Source organism: Polypterus senegalus, chromosome 12, assembly GCF_016835505.1.
Source record: "Polypterus senegalus isolate Bchr_013 chromosome 12, ASM1683550v1, whole genome shotgun sequence".
NCBI lineage: Eukaryota > Metazoa > Chordata > Cladistia > Polypteriformes > Polypteridae > Polypterus > Polypterus senegalus.
Window position 1 is genome coordinate 145,346,535 of NC_053165.1, and position 19,930 is coordinate 145,366,464.

At 37.7% G+C, this 19,930-nt stretch overlaps 1 protein-coding gene across 4 annotated transcripts in view; it reads right to left on the reverse strand.

Moving 5' to 3' along the window:
- Positions 1-19,930, reverse strand: part of rnf111 (ring finger protein 111) — a 127,205-nt gene that overhangs the window by 15,468 nt on the left and 91,807 nt on the right. For all 4 annotated transcript variants that reach the window (XM_039773734.1, XM_039773732.1, XM_039773733.1 and 1 more), the window contains exon 8: positions 2,079-2,433. In XM_039773734.1, coding sequence (XP_039629668.1) covers positions 2,079-2,433 — 355 coding nt within the window. The remainder of the gene's footprint in view (positions 1-2,078; positions 2,434-19,930) is intronic.

Consider the following 19,930-nt stretch of genomic DNA (forward strand, 5'->3'; position numbering starts at 1 on the left):
TATGGGATAAGAATTATGCACCCTGATTGGTGTGCAGTTTTTAAATTGCACCGACCGGATATAGAATTTGACATACAGAGAAAAAAAAATCCACTTTAGTATAAATATTATTTTCCTCCACACATCTTCAGAATTCTCTAGGCATCGTACCACTAACAATCTGCAAGCTAGCATTTTCAGTCAGAGATTCTTCCTTGAAACCATCAAGTTCTCACAACTCATTCACAATGAATAGTGTGGAAGAGCCAGATTGAAGAAGGATAGCATAGTTATTCTTTCCACTGCACTGCAACCCCAAGGATGTTCAATCCGAAATGGCTTTGGACAGTTCCCCAAACATGTACTCTTCTATGACCACAACATTTATTTTGTAAAAATGCACTACTGCCTCAACTTAAGTTTTCTTTTGAAAATGAGACTAGAATTATATAGACTCTTATGATGCACTAGTACTATACTTAGGTTATGATAATAACATTGCTATTTTTTATATTACAAAATGTAGGAAAATGCACAAATGGGATTTATAATGAGGAGACCATTACAGAACTGCTTTACAAGTCACTGAATTGAAAACAGTTTTGTGTTCTAACAATAAGATCTATGTTAATAGAGAAAATATCACCCATTGGCTCACAAATCTTTATCACAGCTCAAGCAAGGTTTACACTTCATGCACAGTTCATCTTTGCTATCCACATTAGACAAACAAAGCACCTGCAGGACACGTGAACACTGCGGATGAAAATTACAAGCTATTTCACCTGTGCTATAAACTACACAAAATCTTTATAGTATGTTGGCTCCTTTTTACAAGCATTGGAGTTACATTTCTGCATTTCAGCATTCTCTTTGACTACATTAGCTTGTGCTCATGCAGAGTCCAAAACTTAATTTTTGTGTGAAATATAAATCGGCCTTCATGCATTCCCATTAACTAGGCAGGAAGATATAACAGTAAAGGGAAACTGGATACAAGTCTGTTCTTTGCCACTGGAAACAAGACTGTTAAAGGCAACAAAATGAAATCAATCCAACCCACAAACATGAATAGGGTGATCTTAGAAGTGATCCGAGTAGAGATAACCAGGATTTGAAAAATCCTATATAGCTGCGCCCAGAGCAAAATAATGACTGAAAACAGTGACATTTGATTAAACTTGAAATATTCTTTAAATAACGCACATATGAATATGAACAAAATATGAATATAATGTGACAGTCTTAATATAAATTGTGCCAGAGCACACATTTTTTATCTAAAAATATTAACGGTTTGGATGTTTCAGATCAGGCTCTTTCTTCCCTGTACCACCAATAAACAAAAATGAATTGAACTGTCTAATTCAAAAAGATACATGGAAAGAGAATGTTATATTGGAATCTCTACAGCCAAGCCAATAAAAAGTAATAAGTTGTTCACAGGGTAGTTTTGTTTTCCGAAGGGAAAACCCACCAACATGGCTTAAAGCATTGCAATACTGCACTGTATCACTTTCACCCAACTCCATACACATGCATATGCAGTACACAAGAAAGAAGGGGTAAGAAAATCAATTAGTCAATAATACCGAGACACCTAGGAACACAAGACTTTTTTAGATTATCTTTACTTGATAAAAACAAAGAACAGCAACAGCAGCAGTTAAAGCACATGCAAAAAGCAAGAGATTGGGAAACCTTAAAGCTTAATTTCTGAAGACAAAAAGAAAAAAAAAAAAACACAGAAAAAAGAAAAGCACTTCCATGATACATCAATAATCTGATCACTACTGTACCTGCCAACATCGTAAAAAAAAGTTTAAAGTATAATATAAATAGTTTTTTCTTAGTGATCTTAAATCATTACCCTAAAGATTAAACTGATATTTGATGCATTTTATTATAGGTCAAGCTCATTTCAGAGTGATCAGTAAGACAATGAAAGGCTATTTCAGCATGAGAAATATTCTTCTACCTTACTTCCGACATTTCGGCACTCTCAATCGTAATATTTAGATTCACACATGTTCATTCCTAATAATAATAATAATAATAAAACCTCCCAGCCAAAAGCATCTGCTGAACAGTCTACTTACGTTGGATGCTGCAGCATTCTTCTCCTCTGCACTTCCATCCTCTGGAGTATTTCCTGCTGAAACGAGGACGGGGCCAGTGTAGGTATGTGATGTGTAAGAGGCTGGTGCTCTGGAGGCAGGTGCTGTGAAATAGGGGCTGCTGTAGTGGGCAGATGGTGTGAAGGGAGGGTAGGAGGAGGGGCAGATGGAACAGGGAATCCTGGGGTATGAGTAATGATTGGAGTATGAAAAGTATGAATGGAGGGCGAGTTTAAATATTCTGAATTGGGAGGAGGCTGCGTAGGGGGTGGGGGATTTCCATGAGAGTGAGGGCAGGATGAAGGTGTTTGGTGAAGACTACGTGCCAGTGGGTTATCTGTAAAGAAATAGGAAATATTAATATGAACAAAATTTCTAAAACTTTTGAAAACAGAAACTGCACAAAGCATCCTTTCTGAAATATCAAACAAATGACTAATTTATAATGGTTCAGAGTAACAAACAATGCAAGTCAAATTAGTTAAAGTTAGCAATATCATCAATAAATCTGTTCAGGTGGCCTTATTAACATCATACCTGAATTTAACAAGTATTTACGAAGATGGTAACTTTTTTAAAAATTAAAAGATGGTTTAATTTCCAGTATTATTTATCCGATGACAAGATATAAAAAAAACTTTGTGATACCAGTGCATGTACTGTTAATTGGTGGCTAACAAATAGACTCGAACTTTTAAAACATAAGGTTACCAGGCTATGTAAGGACACTGAGCAATAAAGATTTAGAGAACAGGAAACCCAAGTAAACCTTTTTACTTATAAATTCCACTCATTGGACACTTGTAAATGTGCATGTTTTGCAATAGGACCTAGGTGTTAAGGCACTGGACCGTAAAAGCACATCTTTGCTAAATCAGTCCAATACTGCCTGTGAGCAAATTACATTACTTGCAATTTAAAAGTTATTTTGCAGAAACACTGGTCAAATAAGCACACACTTTATATAATATCTAGTTTTTCAGTTACAAACTTTTTTTATATACTTTTCAATTCACAAACACCAAAAATCTCTCGCAATTTATGTTAAATAATTTGTCATTTTACAAAGGACATATATGTTTTGATGATTAGAAGGTATGGAAGGTTTGACTTCTATATAAAGAATGTATTTATGTTTTTCATTCTGTTTATTAGGCAATAAATGCTGGTCTTCAAATAAAATATGAATACAAGTTTTCACTCAATTCTAGAACAATGCAAAGAAAAATATTTTTGGGAAAAACATGAGAATAAGCATTTTTGACACTATTCAGCAAAAGGCTTCAAGCACTTTTTAAGAACACACACTTTCTCCAAGCAGCATTAAGTAAATTTGTGGAATTTGTTTAATTGCACCAGACACCTAGTATTCTTTATTGGCATACAATCTTACTGCAGCAGAGGTATACTTGTACCAAGTCTGTCATAAAATCAAACTCATATTAAATTAAAAATTAAATGCCAGAAAAAGTCTAGAGAATTATTTTTGGTCACAGCCCTTTGGATTATTTCAATTATGACATACCTTATGGATTTGATCTTAATATTCTATAGATTGCAAAGGGGTGTACTAAATGAAAAGCACAACAGAAAGTGCATAGACTTGACAGCAAGCTTCAGAACTCTACAGTAAGCCAAATAGCAAACTGACATTTTCAGCAGAACGTAAACCAAGTAACCACATATTCCAAGTTAGTACAGTACTTTTGATAGATATGATAGATAGTCATGGCCAAAATTATCGGAACCCCTGGAATTTTCCTAGAAAATGCACCATTTTTCCCAGAAAATTGATGCAAATTACAAATGTTTTGGTATACACGTTTATTTCCTTTATGTGCATTGGAACAAAAAAAAAAAAAAAAAAAAACAGAAAAAAAGCCAAATCTGACATCATGTCACACAGAACTCCAAAAATGGGCCAGACAAAATTATTGGCACCTTTTTAAAATTGTGGGTAAATCATTTTATTTCAAGCATATGATGCTCGTTTGAACTCACCTGTGGCAAGAAACAGGTGCTGGCAATATAGCAATTACACCTGAAGACAGTTAAAATGGATAAAAGTTGACTCAACCTTTCTGTTGTGTGTCTGAGTGTGCCACACTATGCATGGAGAACAAAGAAGAGCAGAGAATTTCCTGAGGACTTGAGAACAAAAATTGTGGAAAATTAATCTCAAGACTACAAGTCTATCTCCAGAGATGATCTTGTTCCTTTGTCCACTGTGCGCAACATAATCAAGAAGTTCACAACACATGGCACTGTAGCTAATCTCACTGGACATGGACGGAAGAGAAAAACTGATAAAAGACTTTAACGAAGGATAGTCTGAATGGTGGATAAACAGCCCCAATCAACTTCAAAACATATTCAAGCTGTTTTGCAGACTCAGGGTGCAGCAGTGTCAGCTCAAACTATCCGTCAACATCTGAATGAAATGAAACGCTATGGCAGGAGAGCCAGGAGGACCCCACTGCTGACACAGAAACATAAAAATGCCAGACTGGAGTTTGCCAAAATGTACTTAAGCCAAAATTCTTCTGGGTGAACGTCTTGTGGACAGATGAGAACAAGGTAGAGCTTTTTGGTAAAGCTCATTATTCTACTGTTTACATAAAACAGAATGAGGCCTACGAAGAAAAGAACACAGCACCTACAGCCAAACATGGTGGAGGTTCTAAGATGTTTTGGGGATGTTTTGCTGCCTCGACTATGTGCAAAGCATCATGAAATCTGAAGACTACCAAAAGATATTGGGTCGCAATGTGGGGCCCAGTGTCAGAAAGCTGAGTCTGCGTCAGAAGTCATGGGTATTCCAGCAGGACAATGACCCCAAACATACCTCTAAAAGCACCCAGAAATGGTTGAAGACAAAGCCCTGGAGAGCTTTGAAGTGGCCAGCAGCGAGTCTGGATCTAATTTCGATTGAACGGAGAGATCTCAAAATTGCTGTTGGGAGAAAGCGCCCTTAAAATCTGAGAGACCTTGAGCAGTTTGCAAAAGAAGAGTGGTCGGAAATTCCAGTTGAAAGCATCAAGCTTGTTGATGGTTATAGGAAGCGCTTGATTTCAGTTATTTTTTCCAAAGTTCGTGCAACCAAATATTAAGTTTAAAGTATAATTTTGTCCAGCCCGTTTGAGTTTGTGACAGGATGTCAGATTTGGCTGTTTTTCTATGTTTTTTTGTGTTGTTCCAATGCACATAAAGGAAATAACCATGTGTATACCAAAACATTTGTAATTGCAACAATTTTATGGGAAAATTCCAGGGGTGCCAAAAATTTTGGCCAAGACTGTAGATAAACGGACAGAGAAATAAGTAAATAAACTTAAGTTCTACAAACGAGACTAGTGTTCCCACCAGAGCATGTCTCTTGCTTCAGAACTGTAGGTTTTGTGTTCCACAACAAAATAGAAGTAGCATACATTTTAGAAAGGGCATGACAAATCAAAATGCAGTCTGCCTCTATTTGAGCATGTTAACAAGCTAGTAAATTACTTCAAAGCTTATCCAGTTGCTTAATAAAAAAGGGACCTTGAGTTTATCAATAACACTAGGGAAAAGTAAGATTTCAATATCTGCCTGCTGAAGTACAGATGAAAGTTTATGCACCAGTGTGAGCTTTAACATTGTGCTCAGCTTCTACAAACTTTGTGAAGATGCTATCAATTAATGAGGAACACCACTTGTTAATGAGCCATATTTATGATCTAAATCCACAAGTCATGATCTAAAAGTCACATATATGGCAAAACAGTTTAAAACCTAGTTGTCCTGCCACCTAAATCAGTAAAGTGTAGAGAGTCTTAATATTAAATTGAACACGTTATTATCAGGGAGGCAGTGCTCAACTCAATTTTCTAGCCTTTTAGTTTAGGATACAGTCATGTGAAAACATTAGGACACCCTTTGAAAGCATGTGGTTTTTTGTAACATTTTTAATAAATGGTTATTTCATCTCCGTTTCAACAATACAGAGAGATTAAAGTAATCCAACTAAACAAAGAAAACTGAAGAAAAGTTTTTCAAGATCTTCTGTAAATGTCATTCTACAAAAATGCCTATTCTAACTGAGGAAAAAGATAGGACACCCTCACATGTATTCCCTCTTAAATTGGCTCAGATCTCACACAGGTATATCACACCAGGTGCACATAATTAGTAGATCGTTACTCTGCATGTTGAATGAGGCTTGCCCTATTTAAACCTCAGACATTTAGTTTGGTGTGCTCCTGACTGTTGAAGTGAGAGTGAGCACCATGGTGAGAACAAAAGAGCTGTCAGAGGACTTCAGAAAAAAGATTGTAGCAGCCTATGAGTCTGGGAAGGGATTTAAAAAGATCTCAAAAGATTTTGAAATCAGCCATTCCACTGTCCGGAAGATAGTCTACAAGTGGAGGGCTTTCAAAACAACTGCCAACATGCCCAGGACTGGTCGCCCCAGCAAGTTCACCCCAAGAGCAGACCGCAAGATGCTAAAAGAGGTCTCCAAAAACCCTAAAGTGTCATCTCGAGAACTACAGCAGGCTCTGGCTACTGTTGATGTAGAAGTACATGCCTCTACAATCAGAAAGAGACTGTACAAGTTTAACTTGCATGGGAGGTGTGCAAGGAGGAAACCTTTGCTTTCCAAGAGAAACATCGAGGCCAGACTGACATTTGCCAGAGATAAAGTTGACAAAGACCAGGACTTCTGGAATAATGTTCTTTGGACAGATGAGTCCAAAATTGAATTATTTGGACACAACAGCAGAGGACATGTTTGGCGTAAACCAAACACAGCATTCCAAGAAAAGAACCTCATACCAACTGTGAAGCATGGAGGTGGAAGTGTCATGGTTTGGGGCTGCTTTGCTGCAGCAGGACCTGGTCAGCTCACCATCATAGAATCCACGATGAATTCTACTGTGTATCAGAAGGTGCTTGAAGAACATGTGAGACCATCAGTTAGAAAATTAAAGCTGAAGCGGAACTGGACCATGCAACATGACAATGACCCAAAACATACTAGTAAATCAACCAAAGATTGGCTGAAAAAGAAGAAATGGAGAGTCCTGGAATGGCCAAGTCAAAGTCCAGATTTGAATCCCATTGAGATGCTGTGGGGTGACTTGAAAAGGGCTGTACGTGCAAGAAACCCCTCAAACATCTCACAGCTGAAAAAGTTCTGCATTGAGGAGTGGGGTAAAATTTCCTCAGACCGATGTCGAAGACTGGTAGATGGCTACAAGAACCGTCTCACTGCAGTTATTTCAGCCAAAGGAGGTAACACTCGCTATTAGGGGCAAGGGTGTCCTATCTTTTTCCTCAGTTAGAATAGGCATTTTTGTAGAATGACATTTACAGAAGATCTTGAAAAGACTTTTCTTCAGTTTTCTTTGTTTAGTTGGATTACTTTAATCTCTCTGTATTGTTGAAACGGAGATGAAATAACCATTTATTAAAAATGTTACAAAAAACCACATGCTTTCAAAGGGTGTCCTAATGTTTTCACATGACTGTACATCTTTTGGCCTTTGCCAAGTCCTTTGGTCTTCTCTAATCAACTTATAATGTTCCTAGTGGAAAAAGTGCTATATAAATGTAAGGAATTATTATTACTACTACATTATTGGCGCTATGTTGACCTGAAATAAAAATAATACTACAAAGTCTGGCTGGTGTATTATAGGGTTTGACAATATCATCCCTTCATTTACAGCCCACAAAGGTAAAGAGAGACCAAGACAGCAACCAAGATCAAGATGATCGAGACACAGAATACAAGATGAAACCCTCACATTTCTCTTGTTTGGAATTTTTCTGTTCCTCAGTTAAGGAAGACTTAATACCTCTAATTGATCATCAAAGTAACCAACCAAACAAAACTGATGTAACTAATTGAAAAGGGAATATTACAGAAAATAAACATGCCCTTAAGCAGAATACCAGGGCTTCATACAAATGCAGTACTATTATTAATTTTAGGTGTACCATCTTATTTTCTTTGACAAAGTAATTAAAGATCCCAGCTCATACTGGAATTTCTTATGTTCTGACACCTAATAAATGGGTACATTGAGCCAGATACACTGCTACAACTTCTCAGAGTTCTGTACCAGAACTTGGGTTACCACACAAATTTTGAATTCTGTCATTCCTCCGCAAGAGATGTACAACCCATTGTTATCCTGTGTACATTGTCTTCAACATGTATGTTAAGTTGCCATAGCAATGCAAAATGATATTAAACTCCTCTGGCTTTAGCAATTGAATGGACCAAACTTTTCCTCCTATTTTTGGCCACATATGCAAACTTCCATTAAAGTGCTGGCAAAAATATAGCTCAAGACACATAATGAAATAATAAAAAGGACAACTTATACATTTAATACAATTTATTAGCAAGCATTGTTGGAAAGGAATCAATGAAAAAACACCTTGAATTTGAACAAGTTTGCATTTTATATCATCTTGGATGACCTTGCAGAATAGTGCTTTACATCAAAGCAGGTTTAAAAATATATTCACTTATAATGCAATGTTTGAAACAACCCAAGAACTTAGCAGTCACCATAACACCCTTCATTGGACAAAACAATCGTCTACTGACTAAACCGTATTCTTAGGTTATCGATTTTCAAACTCAAGTTATTTAAGTATTGAGAGGCCAGAGGATAGGGCAATATATCCCTGCAAGACAAGAAAAGTGGGAGTTGGGGAGACAAACACTTAGATAGGGGCCAACATTTTTCAGTTAACGCATAAGCTATATTCTGGGAGATAGGGGCCACTGATTTGAGGATTAGCCTAATCAGTAAAAACAGAAAAATAGACACTGCATACACATTTTAAACTTTCCTCTTTTTTAAAGATAAATCTATAATACTTAGCATTGAATGTCTGAAAAAATTACAATTAAGAAAATTAAATACAAAGTACCAGATAATTCTCCTGAAGCCAAGCATGTTTGGACCTGGCCCGTAGTTGGATGGGTGATCGTCTAAGAAAAATGTCACTGGAAGAGGTGTTGGTGAGGCCAGCAAGAAGCACTTATCCAGTGGTCTGTGTGTGAATCCAGTAGTGCAGTAAAAATTAGCATCACACTTTCGATAAGACGTTAAACTGAGATTTTAACTCTCTGCGGTTATTAAAAATCTGTGGGCATCAAAAAAGCAGGGAGTACCCTGATGTTCTAGCTAAAATGCCTACCACAGCCTGGTCATTGTGGCCTCCTAATCATCCCATCTCTACCTAGTTAATTATCTCTCACCCCTTCATCACCTAATAGCTAATGTGTGGTTAGCATACTGGCACAAGAATTGCTGCCGTTACATCACTCAGGTGCATGCTAAACATTAGTGATGGTTAAAGCAGCTCCCTACCATCTTGTAAAGCACTTTGAGTAGGTCAGAAAAGCACTATATAAATGTAATTATTACTATTATATACTAAGTACATATACAGATGCTGGTGTTTTACAAATGATGTACATAACGAACATTAAAAGGAAAAAAAGGTAAACATTAAATTCTTTACAGTGTATAGTTTTTTTACATATTTTTCATTCCTAAAGTTAGGTATTTTCCTACTGAATATGTAGTAGCAAAGTAACAAATCCGTGATTGCCCATCTCATTGCATCCTTAAATGGCTATGTCAAGATGCGACTGGAGAGCAAGAAATGGGAATTAAATCTGATGCTAAAACGTAATACATTTCTTTCAACATCACTCTGCTTAACCCAGTAGATCTGATTACAGATCCACAATGTAAGGAAAACTCATCAAAATCTTTGTTGGACAGTTGTCTTATCAGAAGATCTGGATAATACATTGTTGTCCTCTAATGCTGAATTAATCTTGTTAATATTTGACACTAAAGATATCTCATGTAGGGTTAGAATCACTTACTTTTTCCTATGTATAGAAACACAGGTAACTCCAGTCTCTGTATTACACCTTGCTTAAAAGAAAAGGGCCTGACTTGCCTTGAAAGCTTGTATAATCTGTTCAGTTTTGCAATAAAATTGATTTAGGACATACCAGCAAAACATCTTTATCATTTAAGGAAATATTAACTCCTATGATCACCTTAAAGAAAAATGCAAGATTGTACGAAAAGAATTGTTAAGCTCTCTTCCACTTAATATCTTCGAACTGAATACGCTTTTTACTGCGGTAACTGTATAGTTCTAATAAAGTTTCGTCCAAGATATTTTCGTCTTTTTTTCTAAAATAGTTAAATATTACAATTAAACACATAAAACTAATTTCACAATGACTATTTTATAACTCATTAAGCCCACAAAGTATGGCGTTAAATGCAATTGTATATTTTTCCTGATACCAGATTTTAAAGTAAACTAACAGAAAATGCTCAACATACACAAAGCGGCAGTGATCAACAGTACGCAATGCAGCACTCACCTATGAAAAGCGCACCGATATACATTATTTGTGTTAACGAATTTAAAATTGAATGGAACACCAATTCCAACGATCATAAATTTGGATTAAATGCAAAAGGAATCATGACTAAAGGATAACCGTTTGTTGCAAGCAAATTAAACATTAGTAAGGGAATTTTAGAAAGATCTCTTAGCAAAACAGTAGCCTCAAAGGGACGGAGATGGTGTTTACATTGCATTCAAAGTTCAGAAGCACACTTCCAGAAAGGGACACAAGGCGTGAATATTTTCACCTTACAAAAACTAACTTACTGATAAATAAGCACTGTGTACTTAAAGTCACGTATATATGCATCGATATTCAAAGTGAAACTACTTCAATATGTTCGATACGTGCAAGCACCCTAAATGTACAATAAAGTGCTAAAGTGGAAACATTACACTCGCCAAAAAAGAGAAAACCCGAGGCAGTTAGCGTTTAAACAAATCCTTCCAAGACAGCCAGCATAACCAACAAGAATTAACATTACCTGCGTAGAGTTCATAACAACCAAAATGTAGGTACATAGAGGTGAAGTCCACCGAAGTCATTTTCTTATTGTTTTGGAAGCCCGATGTAAAGGAGGTAGAGACGCGACGGTTAGGCCTTGAATTTCACTTTGCGCGCGCGCGTGCGTGCGTGCACTCGTTCCTTCAGCTGATCTACACGCCGACAACTGCTACGTCCGCCAATCACACGTCAGAATGGTATTGAGTGCTAGGAAGCCTATGGGAGACGTCGATATTAAACATGACCAATCGCTGGGGACTTGAGATGCTTAACGTTCTAATAGTGAAGCAGAAACAGTTTACAGGCGAATCGCACAAGAAGAAACGGCAAATGTGTAAGGTCAGGGGTAGCTTCCTATTGAAAATTTAGATTTCACAAAAGTGGAGGTATCAGAGACTGACAAGCAACTTTCTACCAGAGTAGAAGGGTGGGCCTATTGAATTAAGTACTAACGGAAAAAAAAAAGATTCTTATGTCCAATGCTGTGAAAAGTGTTTGCCAACTTCCTTCTGCTTTGGCTTATTTACAACATTTTTTTTTATCTCCAAACAAATATAGTATAATACAGCAGACATCTGCCCTAAAGCGAACATTGTTTTTATATGACATTTTATTTACTAAAGGTAAAAATACACACTGACATCTATATCACCCATGTTAAAAAGGAATTGCCCCCAACTATCCAAACCTAATACTTGGTTGTGCCACCTTTAGCAAAATCTGCAATTTAAACACTTCTTGTCCCTAGTGTGTGGGTGGGGGTGCACGCGGCCCTGTCCAGGGTTTGTTTCCTGCCTTGCACCCTGAGTTGGCTGGGATTGGCTCCAGCAGACCCTGTGACTCTGTAGTTAGGATGTAGCCGATTGGATAATGGATGGCTGGATGGTAATAGGAGATTAGTCTTTGCAATTGCTGTGGTGAAGTTTTGGCACTCTCTTCTCTACAGAATTGTTTTAATTCAGCCACATTAGAGGTTTTTTGACTAAACTGCCCATTTAAAGTCCTGCCTCAGTATCTCAATGGGGTTCCAGTCAGGACTCTGACTAGGCGACTCTAAAACCATTTTTTTTTTTTTTTTTAAACCTTCAGCCAGTCACACTTGGCCAAGAGTGGTGTTTGGGGGGTGACAAGTGAGGTGTCTGCCCCTGGCCCCACGCACAAGGGGGCCCCGCTTTTGAGGTTCACATGTCCCGTTGAAGCAGATTTGTCAAGTTATATTCTCATATATATATATGAGATGCTTCTAAGAGGAACCCTTTTAAAATCCATCTTCAAGATCAAATTCTGTACATGTACATCTTTGAAAACATTCCATAGTCCGAATATTAATGCACAAAAACATGTATCGCTAATGATAACCGGCTGATATGACATCAACGTGAGTTATGACTATGGCATCCTGCATGTTGAGACTCAGAGTTTACTTGCAATTTGGGTACTTTTCTAGAAGAGGCCCTGCTAATTTCCACATGACACCGCATCACATTTTACATTGTCATGAATTATGAATTGCACTTTTTTAATAGATTATATCATTAGATTTTGATAAAGTTGATATGTTATCTTGCAAAAATTTAGCTGAATACTGCAATGAGAAAATCTGGTGTATGTTAACATTATTTTTATTAAATTTGCACGCAAGTTTATACAGTCCACACATACCGATAACAGAGTTTTACGTAACTGGCCCCAGCGTGGGGTTGGCCAGCCCTAAGGCCGCTTCTGGACTTGGCTCTGGCACTTCTAATCATTGCATGCTTGAATTTCAGATCAAGGACTGATGACAGGACATTCTCCTTCAGTACTTTCTGGTAGAGAGCTGTAGTCATGCTACCATCAATTATGGGAAGTCACCTAAGCCCTGAAGCAGCAAAGCAACCCCACACCGTCACACATGTTTGAATGTGGGCATTATGTTCTTACTGTTTTTTAGCCGTGACCCAGGTCTTCCAAAAAGTTCCACTTCTGATTTGGTCCACAGGACACAATCCCAAAGGTTTTGGGGGAAATCAAAGTGGAATAGTGAAATCACGAACACTGACATTAACTAAGTTGAGAGAACAGCATTTCCTTAGATATTCTTCTGGGATGTATTCTTGAATGGATTTTCTTTATGATCCTGGGCAATATAATTTTGCTAGCTCAACCACTCCTTGGCAGATTTACCACTATTCCAAATTGTCTTCATGTGGAGATGATGGCTTTCACAATGGTTCACCGAAGTCCCAGGGTTTTACGAATGGATTTGTAAAGCTTTCTGAACGGATATATTTCAGAAACTTTCTCAGGTCTTCTAGAATTTCAATCAAAGAATGGTGTGCTGCTTGTTGAGACCTTTTAGCCAACTTGTTTATGTGATGATTAGATTCAATAGGGCTTGCAGCAATCAAGTTTGGTTTGTCTAGTCTAAATTGAACTTATTTAAATTTAGTTTCGACTGACTGAGGGGGCAATTACTTTTTCAAATGGGTGATGTAAGTGTTGAGGTTTTTTTTCCTTCAACAAATAAAATGATCACTTAAAACATGTTTACTCAGGTTAACTTTTGTATTACACTAAATTTTTAAAACAAGTGTTGTAAATATCCAAAAATCAGGAAGAGGCAAATAATTTTTCATAGCACTATAGAACAGAAACCAACATCAGGTACAAAAAAAAAATTTATAAACAGCTGAACATTAGTGCAACTGTAAAGATGATCTGCAAATGATGTGCAAGTGAAAGCACGTGTTTCTAGTGTATATTCACACACACACATATACACGTACATATACTGCACACACACATACATGAAAGAACAAACACATATGCAAGGAGGAGGCTAAATTACTGGTTCACAAGGGATGTGGCTCTGGGAAAGAAACAGATTCATTTCATTGAGACCAATTTCTAACCTGCTTTTCTTAAGTAAAATTTTAGAAAAGGCAGTAATTAAGCAGCTAAATGAGGATTTGATTAAACGTTCTATTCTTGACAAGTTTCAGTCAGGTTTTAGAACAAATCATAGTGCAGAAACTGCACTGGTTAATGTAGTAAATGATTTGCAGGTTAATGTTGACAGAGTAGGTACAGTATATCTGTTCTTATTCTTTAAGACTCGAGTGCAGCATTTGATATCATTGAGCACAATATTCTCATAAATCGCCTTAGTCATTGGGTGGGCCTCTGTGGCAGTGTATTAAATTGGTTTCAGTCTTACTTAACAGGTAGAAAGTTCTTTGTTAGTTGTGGCGATTGTACTTCGGAGACCTGAGATATTTTATATGGTGTACCACAAGGATCTATTTTGGGTCTGCTGCTTTTTTCAATCTACAGCAGGTATGTAAACATGCAGCCCGCAACAGAAATCTGTGCGGCCCGCATGACAGATCCTAGTTAGTACTAAACTTGTACAAAATGATTACTGTCGTTTGTGATTGAATCATTCTGCATCTTCGACGTTACTTATTGGCTTTTCTTACTTCCGCCATCTGACAAAAGCACATTTTCCCATGGCATTATGGTACCGGAAACGTCATCTGCTAGTATAGTTGCAGCTGCGGCGTCAGCTCCTTGATACCCTAGGCATGACACTGCCTTGGCATCGAGAGTACTGTCTATGTTTGGAAGCACTTATCTTTGTGAGCAATTGCTTTCGTTAATGAAAGTTACCAAAACCCCACATTGCTCAAGACTTACTGTCGAGCACCTTTCATCCCTCATAAAAGTTGCAACTACACAAGAATTCAAGCATGATATTAATGAACTGGTTAGTAACAAGAGATGCCAAGTGTCAGGACAAATGAAATAGATCTCAGACTGTAAGACTCCTATATAAGGATCTAGTTAAGAGGCTAAGACTCTAATTGTATGCTGTTGTACGGAGATTACATGGAAACAAATTGCTTTTCTTTAAACTTTTAACTTTATGAGTTACATTTTTAAAAATTTTTCAGTATTGGAAAGAAAGCTACAGTAACTTTGTATAATAGTATAATAGCATTTATTACAATGCGGCCCGCTGACGCATGTATGGCAGTCAAAGCGGCCCACCAATGGTAGTGAGTTTGACATGCCTGATCTACAGGCTTCCATTGGGTCAGAAATCTCAAACCACAAGGTGAGCTACCACAGCTATAAGCACATTGAGCATGGGAATGCAGCTATACAAATAAAATGTATTATTATTATTATTAGATGACACACAGCTTTACTTATCAATAAAAATGGTAAATGGCCTGTATTTGATATAGCGCCTAACTAGAGTTCAAGAACCCCCCTAGGCGCTTTACAACATTACAGTCATTCACCCATTCACACACACATTCATACGCTGGTGATGATAGGCTACTATGTAGCCACAGCTGCCCTGGGGCACACTGACAGAAGTGAGGTTGCAGAACACTGGCGCCACCAATCCTTCCGACCACCACCAGCAGGCAAGGTAGGTTAAGTGTCTTGCCCAAGGACACAACAGCTGCATTCTCATGCCGGGAGCCAGGATCGAACCTGCGACCCTCCGATTGCACGTGTTGACCCTGACAATCTTTGGTCTCTGATCCAATTTCTTAGAGGTATTTCAGATTGGATTAGTCAGATCTTTCCCAAACTATTGAAATAAGGAGAAAAAAGAAAACTTTGTGATTGGCAAACATGGATGTAGCGAGGGTATTAAAAATAATCTTGATCCCTTAGGCTTAAAAGTGAAGGCAGAGGTAAAGAATTTAGGGGTAATTCTTGATTCTGGCGTAAATAAATCACATATTAACCAGATTACTAGGACTGTATTTTTTCACTTAATTAATATAGCAAGAGTTAGACCTCTGAAAACTTTGTAAGACACTGAAAAATTAGTTCACAATTTTGATTTTAGTCGACTAGATTACTGCAATATACTCCTCTAACAGGACTAGCTAAGAAAGACATCAATCGGTTGCAATTATTGCAGAATGCAGCAGCGGGAATCTTAACTAGATAAAGAAATGTTGAGCACCTCTCACCAGTTTTAGTGTTGTTACATTGGTTACACAAGTCATTCAGAATGGACTTTAAAATACTACTAATGGCTTATAAAGCTTTAAATAATCTTGCTCTGTCTATATTTTCAAATGCCTATCCCTATCTCCCTTCACTCTAAGTCGTAACCTTAGATCTGCGAATGGAGGTCTGCTTATAACTCCAATTCAACCTGGTAAAAACAGAGCTTCTTGTGATCCCAGTGAGCCAGTCTATTCAACTCCTCATCTCTGTACAGTTTGGCTAACTGCCATTAACACTTCCTGGGTCAGTACGCAACCTTGGTGTGGAGACTTATGAGCAGCTATCTTTTTCTGACCACATTTCTATCATTTCTCGCTCATGCAGATTTCCATTGTACAACATCCACAAAATCAGACCTTATCTGACAGAGCATGCAACACATCTTCTGGTTCAGGTTTTGGTCTTGTCACATTTGGACTACTGCAACTTGCTCCAGGCAGGAGTACCTGCATGTACTATCATGCTGCTGTAGATGATCCAGAATGCAGCAGCCCATCTTGCATTTAACAGCCAAGGTGGAAACATATCACTCCTATTTTCAGGTGGCTACACTGGCTCCCTGTAGCAGCATGCATTAAGTTCAAATCCCTGATGCTTGTCTACAGAGTATTCAGCAGGTCAGCACCCAAGTATATGGAGACACTGGTGAAGTGCTATACACCTGCTCTCTCACTCAAGTCTGCCAGGGAACAGCGTCTGGTGATGGTGGTATCAAGACTCAATCCAGACTCTATTCCTGTGTAGTTCCTAATTGGTGGAACAGGCTACCCACAATTCATCCATACTGCTAACTCCCTCAATGTATTTACAAAGCAATGGAAGACCCATCTGTTCTGTGAATATCTGTTGAGTCGAAAAGAGGGAGAAAAAGAAAACCCAAAGAAACCTTTTGCTCCGAGATATTTTATATTGTCGGTTATTTTGTTATTTAAGTTTAATTGCTGTATTGATTGTAATCAATGATTATAAATGCGTTAGTTATAGCATCTCTTCACTTGTGGCAATCAACTTTTGTTATCTGTCCTATTACAATTGCTGAACAAACAGTATCTAGCCTAATGTTACTCTATTATGTTTAACTCTTTTGTAAGTCACTTTGGATAAAAGCATCTACCAAGAAAATAAATGTAAATTTAAGAACCAAACTAAAAAGATGTGGTGAAGTGGTCTTTTGCTGTTATGACCCAAAAAATCTGGAATACTTCACCAACACATATTTGCCAGGCTTGTACCAAGGAACATAAAAAAAAAAAACTGCTAAATAAGCATTATTTTAATATGTCTTCTTTGTAGCTACATTTCAGTTGTATTCCTAATAGACTATATGGGTAGATTCTTGAGGTATCTGCAGTCTGTACTAATCTCTAGTATCTTTTCCGGTTCTTCTATGGTGGCAATCTGTGCCACCTCCACCTGATCAAGGCCCCATGCAGCCCCCTTGAGATATTGGTCTTGTGGACAGCTGGGCCAGCTGCCTTCATTCCATTATCATCAAATACTCTCATGTGAAGCATGAAAACAAAGAGGTCTGATTTTAGAACATTTATATTAGGTAGAATGCCCAGTGGGGGCTGGGTGGTCTTTTGGCCTTGGAACCCCTGCAGATTTGAGTTTTTTTGTTGTTTTTTCTGTCTTCCCAGCCATCTGACCTTACGTATTTGTTTTGTTCCTTATTCTTTAATATTATTGCCTAATCTTATGTTGTTGTTTTTTGAGTTTTAATTGACCCGAAGAGTTTACCAGTTCGGAGTTTTCGAAACAGGTGATGGCCTGTTTGAAATGAGACAATGGTGATCCTTTTGACATGGATTATGACACAAAATACATAACCAAACCAAACAACAATGGATAATATGATCACACTTTTAATTATGGCTCTATAGAACTGTACTAAGATGGGCAGGAAAACACTTAATTTCTTTAGTTGGTGAAGAAAATACATGTCCAAAAAGTGGAAGGATTCTACCATATTGGCTGTAAAAATCATTCATTTCTAGAATAGAGGTTGTAACTGCTACTTGAAAAAGTCAGTTACAATTTCTACCGTCTTGGCAGTCTCAAGTATCAGGCTATTTGTACCAAGATGAGTCACCTCGTTTCTGTGTGCCGTTTCATTTCCATTAGTAAATATTTCAATAATAATGGTGTCATCAGCAAACTTAATTATTTACTGAAGGGTCAGTGGGCCATCAGTCATGGAAAAACAGGGAATAGATAGTGGAAGGAGAGGGGGTACATAGCCTTGAGGGGCACCTGTCCTAATATGGACACAGCCTGAGAGGTAGAAGCTTAACCAAACCTATTGTCTCTTGTTAGTTCAAAAAACTGCAAATCCATTTACAGATGTTAAGTATTCAGTTTAGCTTGCAAGTTTAGTTAACAATAGTTCACAGAACGCTCACCTTGAGTTTTACATCAGTTAGACCAGTAGTTCTCAAAGTGTGTTCCCTTTGCTGACCAACTCATCTTTCTTAAATGAACTTTCTCATTGATAAGCCACATGTAATGGCTCTAAGATTACTACCATTGAAAGCCCCGTCTGACTGTCTTGCAGATAACATCTTTTACTTCTACACTACTATACTTCTTTCCACTTTGAGTCTGTATTCTAAGCCAGCATGGTAGCTCATAAAGTAGCAGCACAGGAATTAGATTTCAAAATACAAAGAGACTGAGAAGCAGAGCAAGTTTGACCGAGTTCTGTTCGGGTTATTTTGTTGCATCTCGTAGGGCACCTTCCAAAGGCATAACAGCAGAGGTGCTTTCCAATAAACAGCGCTGTTCAGGCTTACTAATCCGTTGTCGGAGATTTTGTGACAACTCCTAATATTGGCACCATGGATTGTTACAATATTTTTCAAAAAAGAATCTGAAAATTGTAATGTGGAATTTATGTTAATGAGTGGCTGTAGGTGATAGGTGATCCTCCATATCTTTGACTTTGACAAAGTGGTCCTCAGTCTAAACACTTTGAGAACCACTGAGTTAGTTATAAGTAATCTCCATCCTCAGATCAAATTTGTTTAGTTGTTCCTACAGGTGTACTATTGTTCGCATGTTGTGCAAGGACATAAAAATCTAAAAGAGAATTCAACAAAAGACATATTAACTGTGGTAACAGAAGAAAAAGAAAAAAAAAACAACCTTGGTGTCACTCAGCTAATTTTTTTGATAGAACAATAGCTGAAAGCTTGCCTACATCCTTTTGAACTGTTTAGCCTAGATCTGGCTCTACCTTGGTCAAATGTAAACTGAAACAAGTCATATGTTAAAAAGAGAGTTATGGTTTTCTGCTTGTCCTGTATTTAAGGCCTTCATGATCCCACGATAAAGAAGTGAGCAGGACAAAACTGTCAAGATCAAAGTCAACACCTTCTCTGTGAATTTGAATCTTTCAAATTCAGAGCCACTGGGGTGGGGGGCCTGGGTAGTGGTAGCTTCTAGGGTAGAGCTGGAAACAAATATGGGCAGGACACATTTGGGCATACGGACACACCTATACTCATTCATACCTGGCCGATATTGAGTAACAGATCACCCTAAAGTGTACATTTTTGAGATGTGAATTGAAAACCAGAGGACCCAGGTGAAATGCCCACATAAGTTCAGGTAGGAAACAGAAAATTCTATACAGACTGTGAAATGTGCTGTGTTTCAGTTTACTGGAGCATGAAGTGGCAACAATAACCACATAACCCTGTACTAGGAACTTGTTTCTGGTAAATATTACTGGCTTATTAGAGCCAGAACCTGGCACCTTCTTCCATACTCAGCTAACCCTCCTGGATACTGGCATTTCTGTCTCATTTGACTATATCCAATACTCAAGTCCTAGATATTGTAAATTTGGCATAGACTAAAACACTGCATTACA